Source organism: Botrytis sinoallii (genome assembly GCF_014898435.1).
Source record: "Botrytis sinoallii strain Bc 23 chromosome Unknown BSIN_001, whole genome shotgun sequence".
NCBI classification, from domain to species: domain Eukaryota; kingdom Fungi; phylum Ascomycota; class Leotiomycetes; order Helotiales; family Sclerotiniaceae; genus Botrytis; species Botrytis sinoallii.
Window position 1 is genome coordinate 3,616,351 of NW_024066028.1, and position 23,183 is coordinate 3,639,533.

A 23,183-nucleotide genomic window follows, 5' to 3' on the forward strand; every position below is an offset into this window, starting at 1 on the left:
AGAATTGTTTATTACTCCCCGCCATATTTTGGGGGGTTTGAAGGGCCCCACGAGAGATGGGATGGTAAGTTACCTGAGAGGTGTTTGTTGTTTGTTACTGGGTTAGTACATAGGATAGGTACTGTACTGTATCTATTAGTTGTTACGCGAGAGACGGAAAAATCATGACGGTTTGCCGTGGGAATAATTGGGAGATGGGAGATGCGAGATGAGGGATAGAGGAGAGATGGAAATGGGAGGACGCGTGGGAGAATGATGAATGGAGGATGGGACTGCGATAATCGGAAATGTATGCGAGGACGGAGCGAGGCAATGGGTGAAAGGAAAGGAAGGGAAAGGAAAGGATCGATATTGTTTGTATTGAATGGAGTGTTATTGGTAGGAGATGTATATCCCACGCGGCTGGATGGCTGGTGGTTGATGTGTGTGATGTATGTGTGTGTGGGAGGTGGGATGGAATGTGTGGTGGAGGGGTAGACGCGGAGAAATGCATATGTAATATGTATATATGGTGAACGGGAATTATATTGAGGTAGGTAGGTAGGCAGGTAGGTAGGGTACCTTGCTGGTTTGTATGATTTTTGAAGGGTTACTTTGTAGATACGATACCTCGTAGATGGATGCAAAGATGGAAAGATACATTTCGCTTCTAGTTGTTTGATGAAGGGGTACCTACCGATGTATGAGTAATTACCTATCCAATCCATTCATCATACCAAAGCATACCATAATTCCAAGGCAAGACTCTTGTAAATGTTGTAGTCTCTCTATTACATACTTCTTTGCTCTGGTATTATCATAGTTAGGTAACTAATACGATATACAATTGAATCACCGATTTCCCATTGCCAAAACGAATTTGGATTTGATATTGATATTATTATATTATTCCTAGTTGACGATCTGAATCAGAGGATCATCGTGCGCATGTGATTGGTTCGGGACTTGGGACGCTTAGATCGGTCAAAACACAGGGTAGACATTTCCGAGAAGTTTGGGTTCGGGATGATGGATGAAGGATGGGTGATGGATGGGTGATGGGTTGATGGATGATGAATTGATGGGTTGATGGACAGATGGAGTGATGGACAGATAGAGTGATGGGTTGATTGACGGGTTAGATTCTGGGTTATGAAATTCCAATATATTAACGTTTAGGTTAGATGTAACATCGTAAAACGGGAATAGTAAAAGCAAATAGTCTGCCTCCACGGCAGTGGCCCTCGGAGAGCCAGCGGAGCGTCATTCCATTCGATCCTTCAGCAGCGTTTTAACTTTCTCCATTTCCCTATCTGGGATTCTCGGTATTGTGATGAACGGTCGGTCGGTCAATTTCATACGGGAGTGAAAGTTAAAGTGATAATGGTGGGGTTGATCTGGGCATCTGTGAATCTGTGTACTCTGTATAAAAGTAAAAATAACAGTAGAAACTACAAACTACAAACAATTGATATCTTCATTAGCCAGGTACTCGGACTGATTCAATATGTACAATAATAGATAGAAACTAATCACCATCTTATTTATAGCCGACGGTATAATCAAGCCTTTTTTCAATCAGCAAAAGTATCAAAACATGAACGAGTGTGCCGCCGAGTGAAGCAAAGCAAATGGCAGAGATTCGCGTTGCTTTGTGTTTCTTGTGTGATCAGAGCCCCTCCATCGACCGAAGCATGCACCGAAGCCTCCACTGATGTATCATGTATCGGTGCTCCATTCTCCAAGACTCTTGAATCGAGAGAAATGCATTCTGGCCAAGAGACTTATTGGGTTTGATGACTTGACCAAGAAATCCCAAGAAATTCATAGGTGTGAGACTTAAATAAACCTGGTCAAATATCCTTCCTGCCCCTCACCATATGGCACGAGCCTCAAGATCACCCAAAGAAAACTCGGGTCTATTCACTCCTTTGAGTCCTCTGAGTCCTCTCACTCATTTACTTGTTTACTTTAGTCCTCACTACTACCTACATGAGAAGATAGAAAAGAGGTTCAAAAAGTCGAGAGTCCCCTTACTTCTTTGTTTTTTCTTCTTCCTGTTCTTCTCCCACTTCCTCCTTCTTATACTTCCTCGACGGAGTATATATCCATCTCACCCCCCTCTCTCAAGAAGACATTCGATTATCTTTCTCCCCCAAAGAATATTATACCCCCAATTGATTTCGCTGTACCGTGTACGCGTTTTCATTAATTTACCACATCTTGTTACCTACGATTACCTAGCACTCTTCAACTCGACCTAGGTACTTGGAGATTGATTGATTTATATTATTAGCTCTTTTTACTGAGAGCTTTCCCACCACCCACCACCCACCTCCCAACTTTAACCCCTCCATTACCAAGACTTTAAATTTACACGCTACTTATCCATCCACCATACCATCCTTGGTCCGAACCTAATCCGAAAGCCCCTCCTCCGTCCGTGGTGATAAATCCAACGAGCAAAGAAGCTCAACAAATACATCACAATCCAAATCTTCTCAAAATTTCAATCATGGCTCACCACGATGAGAAAGGTCCTCATGGAGATGGAGCTTACAGTGAGGTTTTTGAGGAGGGTTCCGATATCAAACACCCACATACCGTTCATCGCATTAGAGCCAACTCCTCTATTATGCAACTGAAGAAGATTCTTGGTGAGCAATCCATCTCTCATTCCATCGACTGACCATCATGAATCTACCAAGGTTTCAAAGTTCCTGCAGTATATGCTAATCTATATCTCTTGTAATCTACAGTTGCCAATCGTGGAGAAATTCGTAAGTTTCCCCCATCAATCAATCAATGGTTGTGTGATGTGACTCAAACTAACTTTGTGTAGCTATTCGTGTATGTTGTCGTCCAATTACTACAAGCTGATAACTGCAGAATGTGCTGACCCGATCTTTTCGTCATTCAGATTTTCCGTACAGTAAGTTTATTTGTTTTCCTCTCTAGATATTTCACACATCGTCGTTTCTTACATGCATCAAACTGACTCGTCTCTTTTTTCTAGGCCCACGAGCTTTCTCTGCAAACAGTCGCAGTCTTTAGGTAACGCCTTGGCGATAATCATATAGATGGATATCCGACTGACCGAGTTGATAGTTATGAGGACCGTCTTAGCATGCACAGGCAGAGTGAGTACAAATCTACAAGTCGGAAGTATACACGGTGAAGAGAGGCTGATTATGTTGTGTTACAGAGGCCGATGAAGCATATGTTATTGGAAAGCGGGGTCAATATACACCAGTCGGTGCTTACTTGGCAGGAGATGAAATCATCAAGATTGCTCTTGAACATGGCGTTCAAATGATTCATCCTGGTATGTGATTTCGGATCCATCCCAATTATTGAGGACATGATCTAATTTTCCATTAGGTTATGGTTTCCTTTCTGAAAATGCCGAGTTTGCCAGAAACGTCGAGAAGGCTGGACTTATCGTAAGTGGAATCTTCGTCGTCTTAAAACATGTGAGAATTATAACTCATGAGATCCTTGTATAGTTTGTTGGTCCTTCACCAACCGTTATCCATTCCCTCGGAGACAAAGTATCTGCCAGAGAAATCGCTATCAAGGCCGGTGTACCAGTTGTTCCCGGTACCGAAGGAGCTGTCGAAAAATTCGAGGATGTAAAGAAATTCACCGATGAATATGGTTTCCCAATTATCATCAAGGCAGCATATGGTGGTGGTGGACGTGGTATGCGTGTTGTCCGACAACAATCCGAACTCGAAGATTCTTTCAACCGTGCCACATCCGAAGCCAAGTCGGCTTTTGGTAATGGAACTGTTTTCGTCGAAAGATTCCTTGACAAACCAAAGCACATTGAGGTACAACTTTTAGGAGATAACCACGGAAACATTGTTCACTTGTACGAACGTGATTGTTCCGTACAACGTAGACATCAAAAGGTGGTGGAAATCGCACCAGCTAAGGATCTTCCTCAACAAGTTAGAGACAACCTCTTGGCTGATGCTGTCAGACTTGCCAAGTCGGTCAACTACCGTAACGCAGGAACTGCTGAATTCTTGGTTGATCAACAAAACCGTTACTACTTTATCGAAATCAACCCACGTATTCAAGTCGAACATACCATCACCGAAGAGATCACTGGAATTGATATCATTGCAGCACAAATTCAAATCGCTGCAGGTGCAACACTTGCTCAATTGGGTCTTACACAAGATCGCATTTCCACCAGAGGTTTTGCTATTCAATGTCGTATTACCACAGAAGATCCATCCCAAGGATTCTCACCAGATACCGGAAAGATTGAAGTCTACCGTTCGGCTGGTGGTAATGGAGTTCGTCTTGATGGTGGTAACGGATTCGCTGGCGCAGTTATTACCCCTCATTATGATAGGTTCGTATTTGTTTTTCTCATTTTCCCTAGAAATTTATTATTGTTTAACCATGACTAACTTCCTCAAAGTATGTTGGTCAAATGTACTTGTCACGGATCTACTTATGAAATCGCTCGAAGAAAGGTCCTTCGTGCTTTGATCGAATTCCGTATTCGTGGTGTCAAGACTAACATTCCTTTCTTGGCTACTTTACTCACTCACCCTACCTTTATTGATGGTAACTGCTGGACCACATTCATCGACGATACCCCTGAACTGTTCGATTTGGTCGGTAGTCAAAACCGTGCTCAAAAATTGTTGGCATACCTTGGAGATGTTGCCGTAAATGGAAGTAGCATCAAGGGTCAAATGGGAGAACCAAAATTCAAGGGTGAAATCATCATGCCAGAGCTCTTTGACGAGAGTGGAAACAAGATTGATACCTCTGTACCATGCAAAAAGGGATGGAGAAACATTCTTGTTGAGGAAGGTCCTGAAGCATTCGCCAAGGCTGTCAGAGCAAACAAAGGATGTCTTCTCATGGACACAACATGGCGTGATGCTCATCAATCTCTTCTTGCTACACGTGTTCGAACAGTTGATCTTTTGAACATTGCAAAGGAGACAAGTCATGCTTACAGCAACTTGTACAGTTTGGAATGTTGGGGTGGAGCTACTTTCGATGTTGCCATGCGTTTCCTTTATGAAGATCCATGGGACAGACTCAGAAAGATGAGAAAGCTTGTTCCAAACATTCCATTCCAAATGTTGTTGCGTGGAGCTAACGGTGTTGCTTACTCGTCATTGCCTGATAATGCTATCTATCACTTCTGTGAGCAAGCAAAGAAGCACGGTGTTGATATTTTCAGAGTCTTTGATGCCTTGAACGATATTGATCAACTTGAGGTTGGTATTAAGGCTGTACACAAGGCTGGTGGTGTTGTTGAAGCGACGATTTGTTACTCTGGTAAAAATCCTAAAAATCATTCACTCTGTTGAAGCTATCATACTAACTTTTTATTTAGGTGACAGTACGTACTTTTCGATATCCAACTTCGTTTGGATGTTTTCCCTATATTTTGTTTCGTTCTTTTCGCTCCTTCCTAATCCTTCCCGCTCCTACCCTTACTTCAGACCCTGTTTCAATTGTCTATCACAGTTGGATCTTTGAAAAGGTCTATCGGAGGGGTGAATCTTCCTGGAATCTTTTCAATTGTTCATGGCACTTTGAACATTGAAAACATTCATGGGAATAAACTCCATTCTGGCGCGCCTCTTCATTGATCCTTCACATTTTAGACATTTGAAAAACTCCATGGAGTCAAAGAGCTTCCCTTTCATCTTCCCAACGAGCAATCTTTTAAATTGTCAAGCACATTTCAGGCATTGAAAAGCTTGTGGGAAGAGCAATATCTTTTCCCTGTTTTTCTGATCCCAAGTTGTTGTTTCGATTGGTAATAACAATCGGGACATTGAAAAGCTTGCGAGAGGGGCAGTAATTCAACTTCCTTTCAGGCGAGGAGAGCAATTCGTTCTCGTTTTCCTTCACATAGAATTGACTTTTCAATTGCCGATAACAATTCGGACATTCAAAACCTTGTCCCGAAATTAGTTTCACCCTCTTTTTCAAACTATTTCACAGAATCAATTACTAACTTACTGGTACTTTAGTGTTGAACCCAGCCAAGAAGTACAACTTGGAATACTACTTGTCTTTGGCTGAGAAGCTGGTTGCTCTGAAGATTCACATCTTGGGTGTTAAGGATATGGCTGGTGTTCTTAGACCAAGAGCTGCTACATTGTTGATTGGAGCTCTGCGCAAGAAGTACCCCGATCTTCCAATCCACGTTCACACTCACGACTCTGCCGGAACTGGTGTTGCATCTATGGTTGCTTGCGCTCAAGCAGGTGCTGATGCTGTCGACACTGCTACTGATAGTTTGTCTGGTATGACATCTCAACCAAGTGTTGGAGCTGTTCTTGCTTCATTGGAAGGATCAGAGCTTGACCCAGGCTTGAATGTTCACCATGTTCGAGCTATCGACACCTACTGGTCTCAACTTCGTCTCATGTACTCACCATTTGAGGCTGGTTTACGTAAGTTTTTATCTACCTGCTCTACTCAAGAATACCCTGCTAACTTCCCATGAGATGGACCTGACCCGGATGTGTACGAGCACGAGATACCCGGTGGTCAATTGACCAACATGATGTTCCAAGCATCTCAACTTGGTCTTGGTGCTCAATGGGCCGAAACAAAGAAAGCTTACGAGCAAGCCAATGACTTACTTGGTGATATCGTCAAGGTCACTCCAACATCTAAGGTTGTTGGTGATTTGGCACAATTCATGGTTTCCAACAAACTCGACTTCGATGCCGTTCAAGCTAGAGCCAGTGAATTGGATTTCCCAGGTTCCGTTTTGGAATTCTTTGAAGGTTTGATGGGTCAACCATACGGTGGTTTCCCTGAACCATTGAGAACCAATGCTCTCCGTGGCCGACGCAAGCTTGATAAGCGTCCTGGTCTCACTCTTGAGCCACTTGATTTGGCTCAAATCAAGAAAGATATCCATGCCAAATGGGGCAGTGTCACTGAGTGCGATGTTTCAAGTTATGCCATGTACCCTAAGGTCTATGATGAGTACCGAAAGTTCGTTCAAAAGTACGGTGATTTGAGTGTCCTTCCAACTAGATATTTCCTCTCAAGACCAGAAATTGGTGAGGAATTCCATGTTGAGTTGGAGAAGGGTAAGGTTTTGATCTTGAAGCTTCTTGCTGTTGGTCCACTGTCAGATACCACTGGACAGAGAGAGGTCTTCTACGAGATGAACGGAGAAGTTCGACAAGTCACAGTTGATGACAACAAGGCAGCTGTTGAGAACACCAGCAGACCAAAGGCCGATCCAGGAGATTCCAGCCAAGTTGGAGCTCCTATGTCAGGTGTTGTCGTTGAGTTGAGAGTTAAGGATGGTGGTGAAGTCAAGAAGGGTGATCCACTTGCTGTCTTGAGTGCCATGAAGATGGTGAGTCTATTCTTTCTCGATTTAAATGCAATGAACAATATACTAATTATGATTATAGGAAATGGTTATCTCTGCACCACATGCTGGTAAGGTCAGCAGTATGCAAATTAAAGAAGGAGATTCAGTTGGAGGTTCTGATCTCATCTGTAAAATTGTCAAGGCAGGAGAGTAAATAGCAAATTTCAACACGAATGCAAGTTTTGGAGCGGTTATTATGATATCAGATGTTGGCAGTATTGATGGGATGAATGGATTATGATTGACAGGTTTAAAGGTTATTGCTTAGTGGGATAATGAGCTGTGCCTACTTTTTATAGAATTATGAATGAGCTTTTATCAAATTCTGGTGGTTTTTGTGACCTCATGATTTCGTAACATGATGTGAAAATTGAGAGCCAATGATATAATGTTGCCCCTCGTATTCAGCCCCCAAAACCATCACCAATAGAGAAGATATTATACCCGCTTGCTTTTTGATTAAATTGAATCTCCACTCACACCTTTTCCTCGAAAGCTTCTAGAAAAAAGATTTATTGGTTCCGAGGCTCAAACCCATGTTGATGAGTGAGGTCAGCTACCTACACACACATGTAAAAAAAAAATATTCAAGGGTAATTTTTTGAGAGGGATTAGGGATTAGGGATTATGGTTCGTGTTGAGATGTGCAACAAATGAATAGATGGTTTTGGGGGGGTGAGGGGAGGTGTGTGATTGGGAGAGGGAGAGGGGGAGGATGGGGGGATGGATGATGAAGGGGAAAGAGGAAGAGGGTAGGGAGGGTAGGGGGAGGGAGGGGGAGGGGGGAGTTGATAGGGGGGAGTTGATAGGGGGGAGTTGATAGGGGGAGTTGATAGGGGGGAGTTGATAGGGGGAGTTGATAGGGGGGAGTTGATAGGGGGGAGTTGATAGGGGGGAGTTGATGAATGTGCATGTGTATGTATAGAGATGGAGGTGGAGGTGGAGGTGTAATAAGTATGTGATGTGAAGATGAGTGTGAATAGTAAGTGTGAGTATGTGAGTATGTGTAAGTATGAGTTTGTGAATATGTGAGTATATGAGTATATAAGTATATGTAAGAGTATATAAATACATCTTACGATTTGGAGAAAAAGCTATCTATCTGTTTCTCAAAATTCTACATCTTGATTAAAACTTTAATATTAAAATAATAGATTAATTTAATTTATTCTTTTTTCTTTTTTTTGGAAATTATATATATATATATAAACCTGGCCCCTAGATATCAAGCCCAAATACCCACCCTGCAATCAAGCAGCTCAAGAACGACTACTGAAACAGTTAATGTATACACCAGCCAAATTCGCTAAATTTATTACTATAACAAACTTCTATAGGAGTATATGCCCTAAAACACTATCAGAAGAATAAAAGAAGAGAAGAAAAGGGATCGATTGATTCAGGCGAATATAAGCAGAGAATAAGAGGGAATAGATCTAGAAAAGCTATGTGGAAAAAATTGAAGCACGCGTATACCATGTTGTAATAGAATGTATACAAAAGCTACCCTTACAGGATAAAGCAGCTTTCAAACAAATATTATATAGGAGATCGGAAAGCGTGTATGGAGGCGCTCAGAGGATCGGAGATAAAGGCGCAGTGCGCTAGCCATCGCTTGGGAGGCTATTGAGAGTATTGAGACCCTATCCCTAGGAAAGGGAGATTATGTAAATTAGAAGATCATCCCGCAGTTAGCCCAATCGTAATGCCCCCTGGGAGGCTCGCCTATACGGCCCGGTTGAAAAATTACTAATATAATAATAATAATATAATATATATATATATATATATATATTTAGTAATAATTTCTTAGAGAAAGATTCTATAGTTTTTTTAATTTTCAAGATTTATATTTATTTATTTAGTGATTAACGTCTTGTGGAGGACCTCCCGAGGGGTATGAAAGACGTGACTAGATCTAGAGTTACAAATACAGAAAGGCGCTGATGCGCACGCTAGTAAAACCTCATAGGGTAAACCCAGTTCCTTCTATATATCCTAAACAAGCCAGTGTAATGATCGCAAATAGGGCCGTTTTTTTTTGATTGGCCCCATATTCCTAGCGCTTCCTTCTGCTCATGGAGAGGAGCGCTCTGATTGTACAATTACTTCTGTCATAGAACCATGTTTTATAGACAGGAGCAGTGTGTACAGGTGTGCCGCTTCAAAGAAGCGGGTGTGTGTGTGGTGGTGCTCCAGAGGAGCGGAGGGTCGGCTATTAGGCCGCTCAAGAGGAGCGGCCGGAACGGTGGTTCTGCTTGATAGCGGAGTGGCGCATAGGCGCAGTGGTGGTGGCTGGAGGGGGGATCACTAGTTCCTCCTCAGCACTCGATCGATCGCTTTTGCGGCCCATAATAGAGAAGCTCTATTAGGGTTAGCGGTAGATTGTCGAAGCTCAGAGGAGCTGTGTTATGAGGTCCACACTAAGGTGGCCTATGAGGGCGGCATATAGAGTGGATCCATGTGGATCCCAAAGATGGGGATTGGCCCATATATACGAAAATTTCGTCGCTATAGCCTTAAGTCGTAGAACAGTGGGAGAGTGGCCCGATCACTTTACCACTGAACCAGCCGGGCTCCTTGCGGAGGACAATGGTCTTTTTGTCTTTAATTTTCAAGATATATATATATATAAGATATAGAAATTTATTATTGAATTTTGAAAAAAAAAAAAAAAATTATTTCTAGATTTATTTTGTTTTTATAGGTTTGATATTTAGTGTTTAGTATTTGGATTTAGGTTAGTATTATTATTATTATTATTATTATTATTATTATTATTATTATTATTATTATTATTATTATTATTATTATTATTATTATTATTATTATTATTATTATTATTATTATTATTATAGGAGAATAGATGTTATAATATAATTATTAACTATTTATAAGGAATCAAGAATTGAATTGGATTGGATTAGATTAGATTGAGTTTAGGGATTTAAAGCTTTTTTAATTCTTGATTATTGATTATTGATTGTTGATTATTGATTGTTGATAGAGTTTTGGAATTGCTGATCTCTCTCTCTCTCTCTCTCTCTCGATATTGATTGAATTTGGATTTGAATTTAAGGATTAAGGATTGAAAGCGGTTTGACTACTTAATATGGAGTTTAATACTAGATATACTTCGTACTGGAATAGGTACGTAGAAATTGAAATAAAAGGTTTTTACTAATTAATTGAATGAGTGAATGAATGATTTGAGATATTGATTTGATTTGATTGAAATAGATATCTACCTATTGTAGAGAGAGTAGAGTATATAGGCTCACTGCTTCTATATATTTATTATCTATCCATCTAGGTACCTATCTCCCAGTAGATATCTATAGGTTATTATATCGCTATTCTGCTCATCTCATTTATAGGTTTTTAAATCAAGACGCTTGGATTTTATTTTATAGGGTGAGAATCCGTGAGGTGGAGGGAGGGGATTGGTGTGTGTTTGTATGTGTGTATATTGGTGTTGGTGTTGGTGTTTGGGTTAATGGTTGATGGTTGAACATTGATAACTGATGGTGAGTTAGAGAGAGAGAGAGAGAGAGAGAGAGAGATTTGGATGTATATGTATATGTTTAGGAATATAGTGAGTGCAATAAGGAGAAGTTGTCACTACGAGGACTGAGAATGGGAATAAGAATAGATAGATATTCGCAAATACAGTTCTAGCAATAGAAAGGAGTTTACATAAAAGAGGAGAAGAGAGGGAGAGACGAGAGAGTATCGGTAGTAGTGGAGAATTTCATCAGAGGACCCAGTGATTATTCTTGACTGAACATGGTTCGGGGTTACTAAGTTTATGGTTCGTGGATAGATGTGCAACAAATGGAGGAAATTGTCCTAAATAGCTCGCTTGGTGGTTGTTTTAATTTTTTAATTTTTTTTGGAGGGGGGGGGCGGATTCGTATCGATCGTGCATCGTGCATCGTGATGAATACGAAGGAATGAATGTTACTTTACTTAGGTAAGGTTATAACTTATGGAGGAAATTGGAGAGGATCTTGGGTCGGGAGGGAGGAGATAGGAAGGGGTGGATGCGGATTGGTTGGGAAGGGATGGGATTTATTGTAGAGAGTAATATTTAGATGTCATTGTTTTGTTAGTAATAGCTAGGTGAGTTACTGGCTAGAAGTTATAAAGGAGTGAGTGAGTGGAGATTTGATTACATCTGATTTAATTCGAATGAAATGGATGCACACTTTGAATCCATCTCCTTTCCTTTTGAAACAATTCCGAGTCGGTGGTTGGTTTAGATATGCAACAAAAGGATGAAGAGGCAGGAGGAAGGGAGGGAGGAAGGGAGGAAAGGAGGTGTGAAAAGGGGTATACAGCGAACGGTGTAGAAGTGTGGAGTGGAGTGGATTAGGGACTCTTCGCTAGCACCGCTTTTGAAGGGTGTGCGTCGTGCACTGAAGGATGAGAAAATGAAGAGATTGGCTTGAGATGTGCAACAAAGAGGTGAGAGAAATGAGGAAGGGGGGAGGGACGAAATCAAGAAGTTTCCTTGGTTGGGAGGCGTGCAACAAAATGGGATTTTTGTTTTGGGGGGTTGGGGTTTTATTGGTTTGGGGGACACTAGGTACTGGATTTGATAATGTGGAGATTTTCGCACGCACGCATCCTTCTTCTTTCTTCACCTTCTTTTGAGGAGAGATGGGATGGTGTTTTTATTGGATTTGAGATGTGCAACAAATGATTTTTGTTTGGTTTGTGAGTTTTGGGTTTGATGCTAGATGGTTGGTTGGTTGGTTGGTAGGTGGTTGGTATAAATAACAAGGTTAATACCTACTTCATAATACTTCATTATCATTATCATTTTTATTATACTTCCTAAAATATGTAAATATAAATACAAATATACATATACCTCAACAGCCACCTCCCCTCACTCCCTCCCTAGATACCTTACAATAAACATCCCATACTTATTACTACCTACCTACCTACCTAGATATTCTTCGCCTGAAACATAAAGATCATGTGCGCAACCAATAAAAAGTATAAATACTCCGATATGCAACAATGAGCAGCTGATAGCTTGGGTGCGGAAATTTGCATATTAAGATTGGATGATAGATATGCAACAAAAGTTTTTTCTTTTGGAAGGGGGAAAAAGTGTGATCTTGGAGAATTGGGTTTGATCACAAGGCTTTGCAAAAAGGGTGTGAAAGTTGTGTGTGTGTGTGTGGCTGATTGATTGATTGATTGGTATGGTCGGATGAAGCCTCCACACACACACTTTTTGCGATACGAGATGAGAAGATGTTTGTAGGTAGGTGATAGGTGAATGATGGATGGTTATTGGTGAGGGTTGTAGTCTTGTAGAATGGATGGATTGGGTGTGGTCAGCTGATTTTGTTGAATGTGCTTGGATGGGACTATATGAGGGATTGGGGTTGGTGAATATGATATGGTGACTATGGATTGGTGGATATGGATTGGTGAGTGATAATTATAAATTAGAGATGGTGAATGATGTGTTGAGAATAGAATGAAGAAGAGGGGGAAATAGTGAATAGACGAAAGGGAGAGGGGTGTTGAAGGAGGAAAGTGAATAGGGAGGAAAGAAGAAGTTTAGGAAGAGGAGAGAAGAGGGGAAGGGCGGGAGGGCGGGGGAGAAGGGTAGGAAAGTGAATGAAAAACAAGTGAATTGGGAATGAGAGGAGATGGTGAGGGGAAGAGGGGGAAGAGAGGGGAAGAGAGGGGAAGAGAGGGGAGAGGGGGGAGGGGGGAGGGGGGAAGGGGGGAGAGGAAAAGTAAGGAAAGAGAAAGTCTAAAAGTGAACAAAAAAAATCCCACAAGAATCAACCAGGAGTAGAAAAAATTAAAGAGAAGAAGCGAATTCATCTCGATATCTCGATATCTTCTTATACTAATGTATTTCCTCTTTCTAAATACAAAAGATTTATTATCAAAATTAAAAGTAGTAGTAAGATTATTGAAATAAAAGAATTTATTAGAAAAGTAGAATTTTTTAAATTTCGAAATTTATATATATATGAATACTTAGAGTATTTGTCACGAGAGAATATGCCTATATAAACCCAATTAGCTTAATGCTATCGGTGATATCACTTTTAGCGTGATAGTATTATAAATAGAATTTGTTTAGAGAGATTTAAATTATCTGGTTACCTACGATTTATAATTAAAATATTTCTAATAAATTACTTTAATTGAAACATAGTAGATTACTTTAATCGATAGAGAAGGAATACTTTAAATAATTAGATTATATAAAATAGAGTAATTATTTATATAATAATTTAATTGTCACGGTGTGAGCTCACGTGATATGCTGGTCCTATCGGAGAGGACCGAAAGGAGCGCTCGCACCGGAGCGCAAGCGAGCTAGGGCCCGATCGGGCTAGCTCGCTGTGAAAATTCTGTATATCTTCAACTCAGAAGATCCTGTATTGTAGCTCTTTGAGCTACGTCTTAATCCTCAATCTGAACCCATTGCCTGAACCAATATAACTTTGCCAGATTAGGGCAAAGTTATTAGAACCCTATCCCGCCCGCCTGCCCCGTGATATTAATATAAAAACTTAACAATAACTATTTAAACATAACGTGGTTTAACAGTGGCTCGGCCATATCAGTAAGTCGGCCACCATTTTTACATACAAAATACGTCTGTGCACAACCGTGCACTTTCTTTATTTATTGATATAATTTTCTAAAAATCTAATATTAAATATTTGATTATATATAGATTATAAAAATCTAATTAGTTTCAATAAATTAGAATTTTAAAATAGTTATTATAAAAAAAAGCTTTTTTGTAACGAAAATCATGACAATTTTGATTTTTTTTTGAAATCGAAAAGAATTATTTGAAAAAAAAATTATTACTTTGAATAACTGATTTTTTATTCTTATTTAATATTCTTTTCTTTTTCAAAAATAATGATTGATAATTAAAATATGAATATTGAAAAAGGCTGATTTTATATGTATTTTAAAGTGGGCCGACCCACTGATATGGCCGAGCCACTGTTAAACCACGTTATAGAAAAATAATAATATTATAGAATTAGAAATCTAGGTTTCTTTCCAAGCTTTTCCTCAAAATATAGATTTTTCATTTTATAAATAGTATTCTATTGTAATTTCTAATATAGTATATCTGTCTATATCTTTATATATCTTTATATATCTTTATATATCTTTATATATCTTTATATATCTTTATATATCTTTATATATCTTTATATATCTTTATATATCTTTATATATCTTTATATATCTTTATATATCTTTATATATCTTTTTTCTAGAAGATTCTTCTAAACATTAAATTGATATTATACCATATCATACTATACTATATCATACCATCTCACTTTCAATTTTCTTCAAATATGTTTCATCATAGAATTACTCACTTCCCTTCAGCTTACAACTTCACTAACATCTTTATTTTTTTATTTTTTATTTTTTGGAAGCCTCGAGATGTATTCAGGCCATAGGAGTAGCAATACCTCCGGTGCCAAAGAGCCCCTGAAACAAACCAAGCTGTAGTATCATTACTATTATATTACTACACTTGTGTTTGTATCTCCATAAATATAGCGATTTTCTACACATCCATCCACAAAGTACCCTTCAAGCTATTGTAAACTGTCCAGGATGTACAAATGAAGGGTAAATAGTAGTTTCGCCCCGAAAAACAATGAGAGCGATGCACTATACAAAAGGAAAGAGTAATTCTATATTTGTGATCACTACAGCCCAGGAGGAATCGATTCGGTCAGATTAGATCAGATCTCATAATCATATATTCATTAAGCATTATGCAACATATAGGCAGACTCATGAGCAAATCCGATACTCCTCCAATCCACACCAGTGGAGGCATCTCTCCTATATCCACCACGCATGGAAGATATCATAACAGGATTGTAGTACAGCGATTTCCATATCCAAAACTATCCCAGACCGTTATTCCTCATAAGCGTTATCTAGCTCTCTTTTTTCCTAGTTGGGGGAACAAAGGGCTGTGTTGTACGATTGGCCCAGCCATTCATGCTCCTTTTGACACCGAGTGTCTTTTTGGCACCAGTCGATCCTTGTGCTATTGACATGCTAGTGGTATGCATCGTTCTCGCGGGACGGACCAACGACATGATTGCGGGTTTTGCTGTTAGACCAGGGGAAGGGACTTCTGGCGCCGGTTCGGCAAGTATCCTAGGTTGTTTTGCTCTAGGTGGAGAGCTAGAGAGGAATACATAGTTATCGTCCTGTTTTCCTTGGATCCGATTAACGTTTGGTCGAGATAGTGCAGCAGCCGTCCCTAGACGATGTCCGGAAAAAAGTGGAGGCAGAGTTTCGCTATCATTTTGCGGCGTCAATTGCATCAGTCCTTCGGAGGTCGTGTTTCGCTGTCTATGTAATTGTGCAATAGCCCTGGTCTTTTCTTCTCGGTACTCATCGACTATGGGCGCTGGCTTAGTCTCCCTTTGTGGCTCTTGCTTCCCCAAGAACCCCAAGAGTGTACCTTGGCTAGTAGCTGGACTTTTGATGGCTTTTTTAGAGCCTTTGGCTTTCTCGTTTATTGAAGCTGATTTGATTTCACCCCTGGTTTGATTCGACAATTGCTCGCCAAGGACCTGAAGATGAGAGCCAGCACTAACAAACCCACCACTCAAGGTAAACTTAGAGGCTCTTTCCATGGTTGTCGTGGGCGTGTTGTTATAGACCACGCTTGAAATGTTTCCAGTTTGGTCCGCTATATCAGCACGTCGACGTTTAGCAGGTCGCTGACCCATGGTGAAATTGGGGTTACCATTGCCAACATTCCACTTGGACTCGTCCTCTTTGTCATTCTCCGGTTCCAAGGGGTAATATGTATCCTCAGTTCGCTCGAGACAGGCAGAAGATTCGGCGATTGATTCTCTAGTCGGAAACGGTCGCCGGAGGATCTGAGCCAGGCACTGAACTGTATTTGAACGTAACGAAGGGCCCTTGTAGTCTAAATGTGCTCTGAGGCCACGGGCAGAGAGAAAGGGACAAGTCGTTGTCAACTCTTGCAATGAGTTTTTGAGGGGACAACTCATGTTTAAGTAAAGCCTTAGCTCGGGTCATAGCTACATATAACAATCTTCGTTCTTCGTCAGTGTCTTCTGCTCTAGAGTGTGGTATACTGCCTTGATATGCACCAGGAATGAAGACTATTGGCCATTCTAGACCTTTAGCAGCATGTATGGTAGATATTGTGACTTGAGGTGTGTTATGTGTTTTGTCTTCCTCCTTCGTTACTTCCGAAGCCAATGCTACATTGGCTAAAAATCGAGAGAGGGAATCGGAAGCATCTTCTTGTTTCAAACCATCGATTTGAGGGAGCGATTCATCCTCATAACCATTGGATATAAGCTCTTGGAAGTCTGCAGCCTGAGTCATAAGCTCTTTCAACATTGTCCCACTGTGCCTTAGTAATGTCACCACGGTGTTCCTCAAGCCAGGTCTCGTAAGACGTTTTTCTCTATAATAACTCCAAAATCTCTACAATCGAATTTTCCTTATTTGAGGGATCCGCAACTTTCTTCATACCCGTCAAGATAATATCAACAAAGACCGAAAGACTTCTCTCGACTGATGATGTGAGCTTGGTTTTTGTGTGCGTCTTCCCTGCACAGACTTGAGGATCAATGACCAAAGGGTTAGTTTAGATTGCTCTGCCTCTTCGAGTAGAGCTTTTATGGTTACTTTCGCCGATTCTTCTCGAGGGAGTGTTGATGATTCTCGCCAAAGCATCATTATGATCAGGTAAATTTACACTCTCAAATAATCCAATAACGTTTTGATTCAATACGATCATAAATCGAAGACCACCTGCAATATGTTAGCCAAAGGTCAGTCGCGTTGCTGGCATTTTTTTTAAAGGCGCTGATCTGGCTGTAAGCTGCACAGTTGGTAGAAGAGATGATGCTTACCAACCATACGGTAGGCTATACCTGCTTTGCCTAATGAGCTTTCAATTATTCTTGAAAGTGCCGAAGATCTTAGCAGAATAGCGAAGTCATTCAAGTCTAGTAGGTCGCCTGTCATACCCATTATCCTTTGTATTTCTTGAATAATCCAGTCTGCTTCCTTCTGAGCAGTTGCAAGTTTGCGGAGAACTGGACGTGTGCCAACAACATGGGTAGGCAAAAGAGACTTTGCAATTCTGGATGAATCTTGCTCAATTACATTCAGTGCTGTGAGTAGTATGGCGCCCGATGACCGGTAATTCTCCTCCAACGAGATGGTAACTGTATCCGGATATTGTTTAATCATTCGTTTGTAGTTTTTGATTTCGGCAGCTCGAAAGCTATATATGCTTTGATCGGGGTCTCCAACAATAGTGATTCGTTTTGAGATACAGCAAATAATCGCATGAGATCAAATTGCACCAGGTTTGTGTCTTGAAATTCGTCAATCAAAACGGCTTCAATGTTGGCTACACAGGATGGATAGAGTCGTAAAAGCTCGACACATCTTACAAGCAAATCGTCGTAGTCGAGCAAGTTCGAAAGCTCCAGGGTTGCTTGGTATTCGGCATGTACAATCTCGAATTCTTGCGTATCCACAGTTTTCTTCTTGGCCTCGGGAACCTTGCTCGCAGATGCAGAACCTTTTGCTTTTAGAGAGCTTATGCGAGATCGCGCGACTTTTGGGTCTATATTCAGGTCCTTCCGCTTCACAATTCTTTTGATGATGGCTAGAGAATCATTTGAATCTGCGATTCCAAAGCCCTTTCGAATCCCTATCAAATGCCCGTATTGTGCCAGGTATATTCGCGCAATCCGATGAAACGTTCCAGTATTAACTTTGATTCCAATCCATTTCCTATCAACTTCCCAATCCTTTCTTTCATCTCTCGAGCTGCCTTGACCGTAAAAGTTGCCACAATTATATTACATGGTTGCAATCCTTGTTGCAATAACCAAGCCGTTCGCGACGTTAAAGTGTGTGTTTTCCCACTTCCTGGTCCTGCCAATATAGCGAGGGTATCTGCTTGTGATGAGACGGCGGCTTTTTGTGAAGCATTGAGGCCCCTAAGAAGGTTATCAATGGTCATTTTCGTGGCTTGAATTCCGCTGGCAGATGTCTCAGGCTTGCGCGTTGTCGAAAATGGGAGATGGTTTGGATAAATAAGATGGAATGAGCATTGTGATTTTCCAGGGATTTGGAGCATCTGCAAGTTAGGTCATAGGAGCATTATATTTCTTCTTCTTCCGAAAGATTCAATCGTGCTTGATCTTGAGCCTAAAAACTTCGGGAAAGGAAAAGATGGACTTGATAAGGAAGAGGACGACGATACGCGACGCGATAAATTAAGGATTGGCGTATTTTGATCGCGCTAAATACGCGAAGTCATGCGTTTTCTAATCATCTCATCTCACTCATTCAGACAGGATGTAAGGTTATAGGAGAAAAAAGAAGTCAAATTTAATCACCTTATTAAATTTCATATTAAATCAACAATATAACAAGTCTATAAGATTTAATAGTATTAAATAGTTTCTTCTATTTATATTATACTATTTAAGCTTTTAATTCTCTAAATTGAATTAGAATGATTAGATTATTTGAACGTTTAATTCTCTAAATTAAAGAACATTCAAGAGTTTATTTAATATTACTGACTTTTTTATCGATTGATTTAGTAGAAACTTTAGCCTCTTTTTTCTTCTGTATAGAGACAGGTAACTTTTATATTTCTTGTAATTTATAAATGATACTGATAATATCAACGATGTAATCTCAAACTCCAAGACAATGCTTTAAGAAGAAATTTTCTATGTCCATGCAACACCTAATCCCGCTTAACAGAGTATACCTATGCCTACCTAGGTATATATGCACTGCCAGTATGTCATATTCATGATATGCAAGACGATGTAAAACTTTGCTACCTGTTACCGCACTCCTTACTTTTGCAATTCAAGCATTGCAGCAAGCTACCGCGACTGCCGCTCCCAACAGTGAACTCTCCTCCGCATACATTAACTCCACAATACTGCCTCTTGCACCACTTGCTTCTACCAGCATATCAATATGTTTTTGTGTATTTTTTCGAAATTCTGGATAATTCTCCAGCACAGAGCCATTGTAAGCCACGACTGTGTGAGTTGAGTTGGCGGGTGAGATTAATTCGGATATGTTACGCATGTGCCAGAGGGCATGGACACCAGCAGCAATGAGACCGCTAGATCGAAGAGTTACGAGGGAAGCTATGAGTCGTAAAGCACGAAGATCGACTTCGGTGGGGATATGAGAGGATGGGTGACGGGTGGTAAATATTTCTATGGCAGTAGTGAGGTATGGAGTTGTATCGCTAAGGATAGTGTTAGTCTAGTTTGGTAACTATAAATGCATGAAGATGATGGCAACTACAAAGAAAAGTGTCTTATAGTTGGTGACTTACGCTTCGATGTATGAGAGAGTTTCGGTCTCTAGCGAGTATTTCTCCCTTAGATTCATAGGCACCACTCCTCCAAATAGCCCTGCGCTCTGAATCCCATCAATCAATATTAATCGTACGATTTCTCCTATATATCCACCACTTGCGAAATGTTCAAATGGTTGAAAGTCTGGTCGAGGGTGATTTGCCTTCAAAGTTTTATCCCACTTTGTGTACGGAAGATAACTTCCACCAAACATTGAGAGTTCCGTGTTGACAATAACATGTTTTGCGCAATCATGCCAAGATGCAGGACGGATCCCAAATTTTGGCTGTGAAAAGATGTGGACAGGAAGATGAGCTGCAGCATTCAAACCAGTTCCCAAGATCAATGCGAAACGAGTGGTAGGATCTATATATGCTTTGGAAAGTAATGTTGCTGAAGAGTCGTTCACAATGGCATTCAACTGAACGTTGAGTCCTCTTTTCAGGCAAGAGTCTTCAATCAAGTCGCCTAGGTCTTTGCCAATCAATCCATCGGCAGCACAAAATCCTTTGCCCATGATCATGAGAGAACCGCCCCTGAGTGATGTTTGACTGTGAACTACCGTCAGCTGACTTCGTATTGGATAATTATCTTGATGATCATACTTAATAGGAAAAGACCAGGATAATCCCATGGATAAGGGTGCCTGTGAAATTTCATGTTCTTCTTTTTCCCCGGAAAGAGTGTCGACAATTCGATCTGCCATCCAATCGAAGAACTGTACCCCGACAAGCTGTCTCTCAGCATTTTTGATCTTGAAAGACTTCAATCCAATAACCTCGATCTCTTTCCCTTCACATCCTTTTCCAGCAAGTTTAATCAAAGCCACTCGAAAAGTCGACCCCCCAACGTCTAGAGCAAGGTATGTTCCACATTCATGACCACTAGGTAATTGATGATTGTATGAAGGAAGCATACATTGTGGATTTTCCAATAAGCTCTCCGCGAACTCTTTTCTCAAGCCATCTGATAATGCCAACAAGGAGGCCTCTGTCGTAGAATCTTTAAAGGCAGCTTCAACCTCGTCTAAAAACTTCTTGACTTTCGTCAGTGAAATCTCCTTTACATCAACATTTTCGTCCTTGATCCGTTTGATGGTCGAGGGCGCAATCCAGAATTTGATGATGATCTCTAAAATCGACTTTGTCTTAAGAAAAGATTTGATAAATGCGGCATAGAAAGCCTGTCGTACGCTATGCATGGCAGCGATGAACGGCTGCATGATATGAAGTCCTCATACATATAGGAAATGCTCAATGAGACTAACGCGCTAAAATACGAAAGTGCTAGGGTAGTGCTGATATGGATCCCGCCTGCTCCATATCACAACAAAGATGAAGAAGGGAGTTTAAACAACTGAAAGATTGATAAGATGGTAAACTTCAATTGAGTCAAAAAAATGGATCCAATGGATGTAAGAGGAAAGGACAGATCGGGCGCTAGAGGTATACGATGTGAAAAAGAAATATGGCAGTAGGACTTTTACCCTCGTGCTCGTAAAAATTATGTAGGCTAGACGTTTCTGCCGTTTTGTGGTAACAAGCTGGAATGAATGGATGGATGAATGAATGAATGGTTGTCTATGGAGGAAACACGTACAAGACCTGTTACTTTCCTGGGGAGGGTAACTATTGCGCCATCATTCACGAGGAATGCAATATCAAACAATTGGTTACCCAGCTCCAAGAATAGATTGAATTGGTAGGATAAGGGAAAAGGTTTAAGCCAAGACTGAAGAGAATGCTACAAGTAGACAAGAATGATTGGGAGTAACATCGTATCCTCACTCGGTTCGTCATTTCCCAGAAAGTTGGATCCCAATGGTAATGAAAATAAATTAACAAAAGTGACCTTCTTCAATTGAAACAAGCTACTTGGAAATAAAGGGTCCAATGCTAAGCCGTCCCTCCATTCTGTTTAGAAGTTGATCATAATTTTGCGTTGCTGCGTTGCTGCATTGTTCAGCAGGACAAGATCCTCAAGACCATCGAAAATGGATATGCCCCTGCATAATAGCCCCTTCCTCATCTTTGGATGAGATACTATGTAAAGTACCTAGGTAGTAGTAGATCCGACGCAGAATCCGACTCCGACTCCGAATCAGAATCAGACTCAGGGAAACATTCCCAGAGCATTCCCATGAGTCAAATTGTCAAGATTTCATGATATGTGGTTCGTATCGCATTGAATTTAAACCGTATGTAGTAATATTACATATAATGGGTTCCAATACAATCGTAGCGAGCAAAAACGATTAGTTGCTTTGCTCGTTTGAAAGCAACGTTACAATTGGGGAGAGCATTTTGCATTTGGATCTCCGTCCCACCACCCACCACCATCTACAGGAAAGCTTGGATATGATTTCTTTCTACGGCACAAAGCTGTGAGTGGATTAGATATGTACAGTACATGATAGAAAAATGTGAGAGAACTCAGAGGAGGATCTTTGGGGAGAAGGAGGAATTGAGAAGATTTGAAAGCTTATCTAAGCATCAATAATGATCACTTCTATTGTCAAAGTACAGGTTGGATTTTGGGATATCAACTTCTCTCATCAGCTGTGATCTGATATGTCGTGGCAGTTTCTAACTAATATTCCTCTACGACTTCACAACCCAAGTACCAAGACGGAAGATCAATTCCATCCATGATCCATCAGTACTTCATGAATTAATCTAGCGTTCCTCCGTACATTCATTCCTCCAATCCACAATTCTAATCGGGATAAGCTTTAAGCGAATGTAACGGTAAGACAACGAGAAGAAACACCAAGCCATCCATCAAAACGTCCTTTGGAATTTCTCCGACCCTCCCCTCCCACCTCCTTCCTTGAAACTTCACCACCATCAACTTTGGGAGGGATTTTGGAAAGCTTGTATCGTGGGTGTAACTATGTGTACGACGACCAACAACCAACAATTATGATATGGATATGATATGCCAATGAAATGGTCAACGTGCTTGATCGTTCATCGGAACTTATTGACCAACTTATGACTCGGGGCTTCTAGGGCTCATTGTGACAGCCGTTAGTGGAGATGCATCGATCTTGTGGGGTAAGCAAACTACCATCCTTCTTTCTATCAAACTACCGGTATCAGTAAGGCTATCAGTACTGGGTCGTCGTGACGTTCCATACACTATCAAGATGATGGAGGGGCAGAATGATAGAGTCAATGGTCACAACACTTGAAACTGTCCAATGAACAACACCATCATGAGAACTTTCTATCAAGGTTTGTCGATGAAAGTTTGCATTTCCTTGTTGTGAAGCATGGAAGCTAATGGCTTGATGCCATCATCTTGCGACGAAACCCATATCAGTAGGGTAGGGCAGGTACGGCAATCCATTTGTCCAATTTCTTTGATTATCT

General features: G+C 40.6%; 6 protein-coding genes across 6 annotated transcripts; 1 reads left to right on the forward strand and 5 right to left on the reverse strand.

The window, feature by feature from the left end:
- Nucleotides 1-2,494: 2,494 nt before the first annotated feature.
- EAF02_000810 (uncharacterized protein) lies at nucleotides 2,495-7,520 on the forward strand (the record flags this gene model as incomplete). Its single annotated transcript, XM_038896858.1, has 13 exons — nucleotides 2,495-2,636; nucleotides 2,739-2,759; nucleotides 2,822-2,829; nucleotides 2,996-3,033; nucleotides 3,088-3,119; nucleotides 3,185-3,304; nucleotides 3,361-3,422; nucleotides 3,486-4,345; nucleotides 4,415-5,292; nucleotides 5,351-5,356; nucleotides 5,997-6,422; nucleotides 6,477-7,348; nucleotides 7,407-7,520. The coding sequence occupies 13 exons, from the start codon at nucleotides 2,495-2,497 to the stop codon at nucleotides 7,518-7,520; spliced, it is 3,579 nt and encodes a 1,192-aa protein (XP_038763717.1).
- A 7,819-nt stretch (nucleotides 7,521-15,339) lies between these two features.
- EAF02_000811 (uncharacterized protein) lies at nucleotides 15,340-16,146 on the reverse strand (the record flags this gene model as incomplete). Its single annotated transcript, XM_038896859.1, has 1 exon — nucleotides 15,340-16,146. One exon carries the CDS (start codon nucleotides 16,144-16,146, stop codon nucleotides 15,340-15,342), a length of 807 nt encoding a protein of 268 aa, XP_038763718.1.
- A 127-nt stretch (nucleotides 16,147-16,273) lies between these two features.
- EAF02_000812 (uncharacterized protein) lies at nucleotides 16,274-16,792 on the reverse strand (the record flags this gene model as incomplete). Its single annotated transcript, XM_038896860.1, has 1 exon — nucleotides 16,274-16,792. The coding sequence occupies one exon, from the start codon at nucleotides 16,790-16,792 to the stop codon at nucleotides 16,274-16,276; it is 519 nt and encodes a 172-aa protein (XP_038763719.1).
- A 250-nt stretch (nucleotides 16,793-17,042) lies between these two features.
- On the reverse strand, nucleotides 17,043-17,653 carry EAF02_000813 (uncharacterized protein; the record flags this gene model as incomplete). The annotated part of the gene is made up of 2 exons (XM_038896861.1): nucleotides 17,043-17,209; nucleotides 17,311-17,653. 2 exons carry the CDS (start codon nucleotides 17,651-17,653, stop codon nucleotides 17,043-17,045), a joined length of 510 nt encoding a protein of 169 aa, XP_038763720.1.
- Nucleotides 17,654-18,125: 472 nt separating this feature from the next.
- On the reverse strand, nucleotides 18,126-18,437 carry EAF02_000814 (uncharacterized protein; the record flags this gene model as incomplete). Its single annotated transcript, XM_038896862.1, has 1 exon — nucleotides 18,126-18,437. One exon carries the CDS (start codon nucleotides 18,435-18,437, stop codon nucleotides 18,126-18,128), a length of 312 nt encoding a protein of 103 aa, XP_038763721.1.
- An 866-nt stretch (nucleotides 18,438-19,303) lies between these two features.
- On the reverse strand, nucleotides 19,304-21,010 carry EAF02_000815 (uncharacterized protein; the record flags this gene model as incomplete). Its single annotated transcript, XM_038896863.1, has 3 exons — nucleotides 19,304-19,697; nucleotides 19,788-20,360; nucleotides 20,415-21,010. The coding sequence occupies 3 exons, from the start codon at nucleotides 21,008-21,010 to the stop codon at nucleotides 19,304-19,306; spliced, it is 1,563 nt and encodes a 520-aa protein (XP_038763722.1).
- Between the last annotated feature and the right edge of the window lie 2,173 nt (nucleotides 21,011-23,183).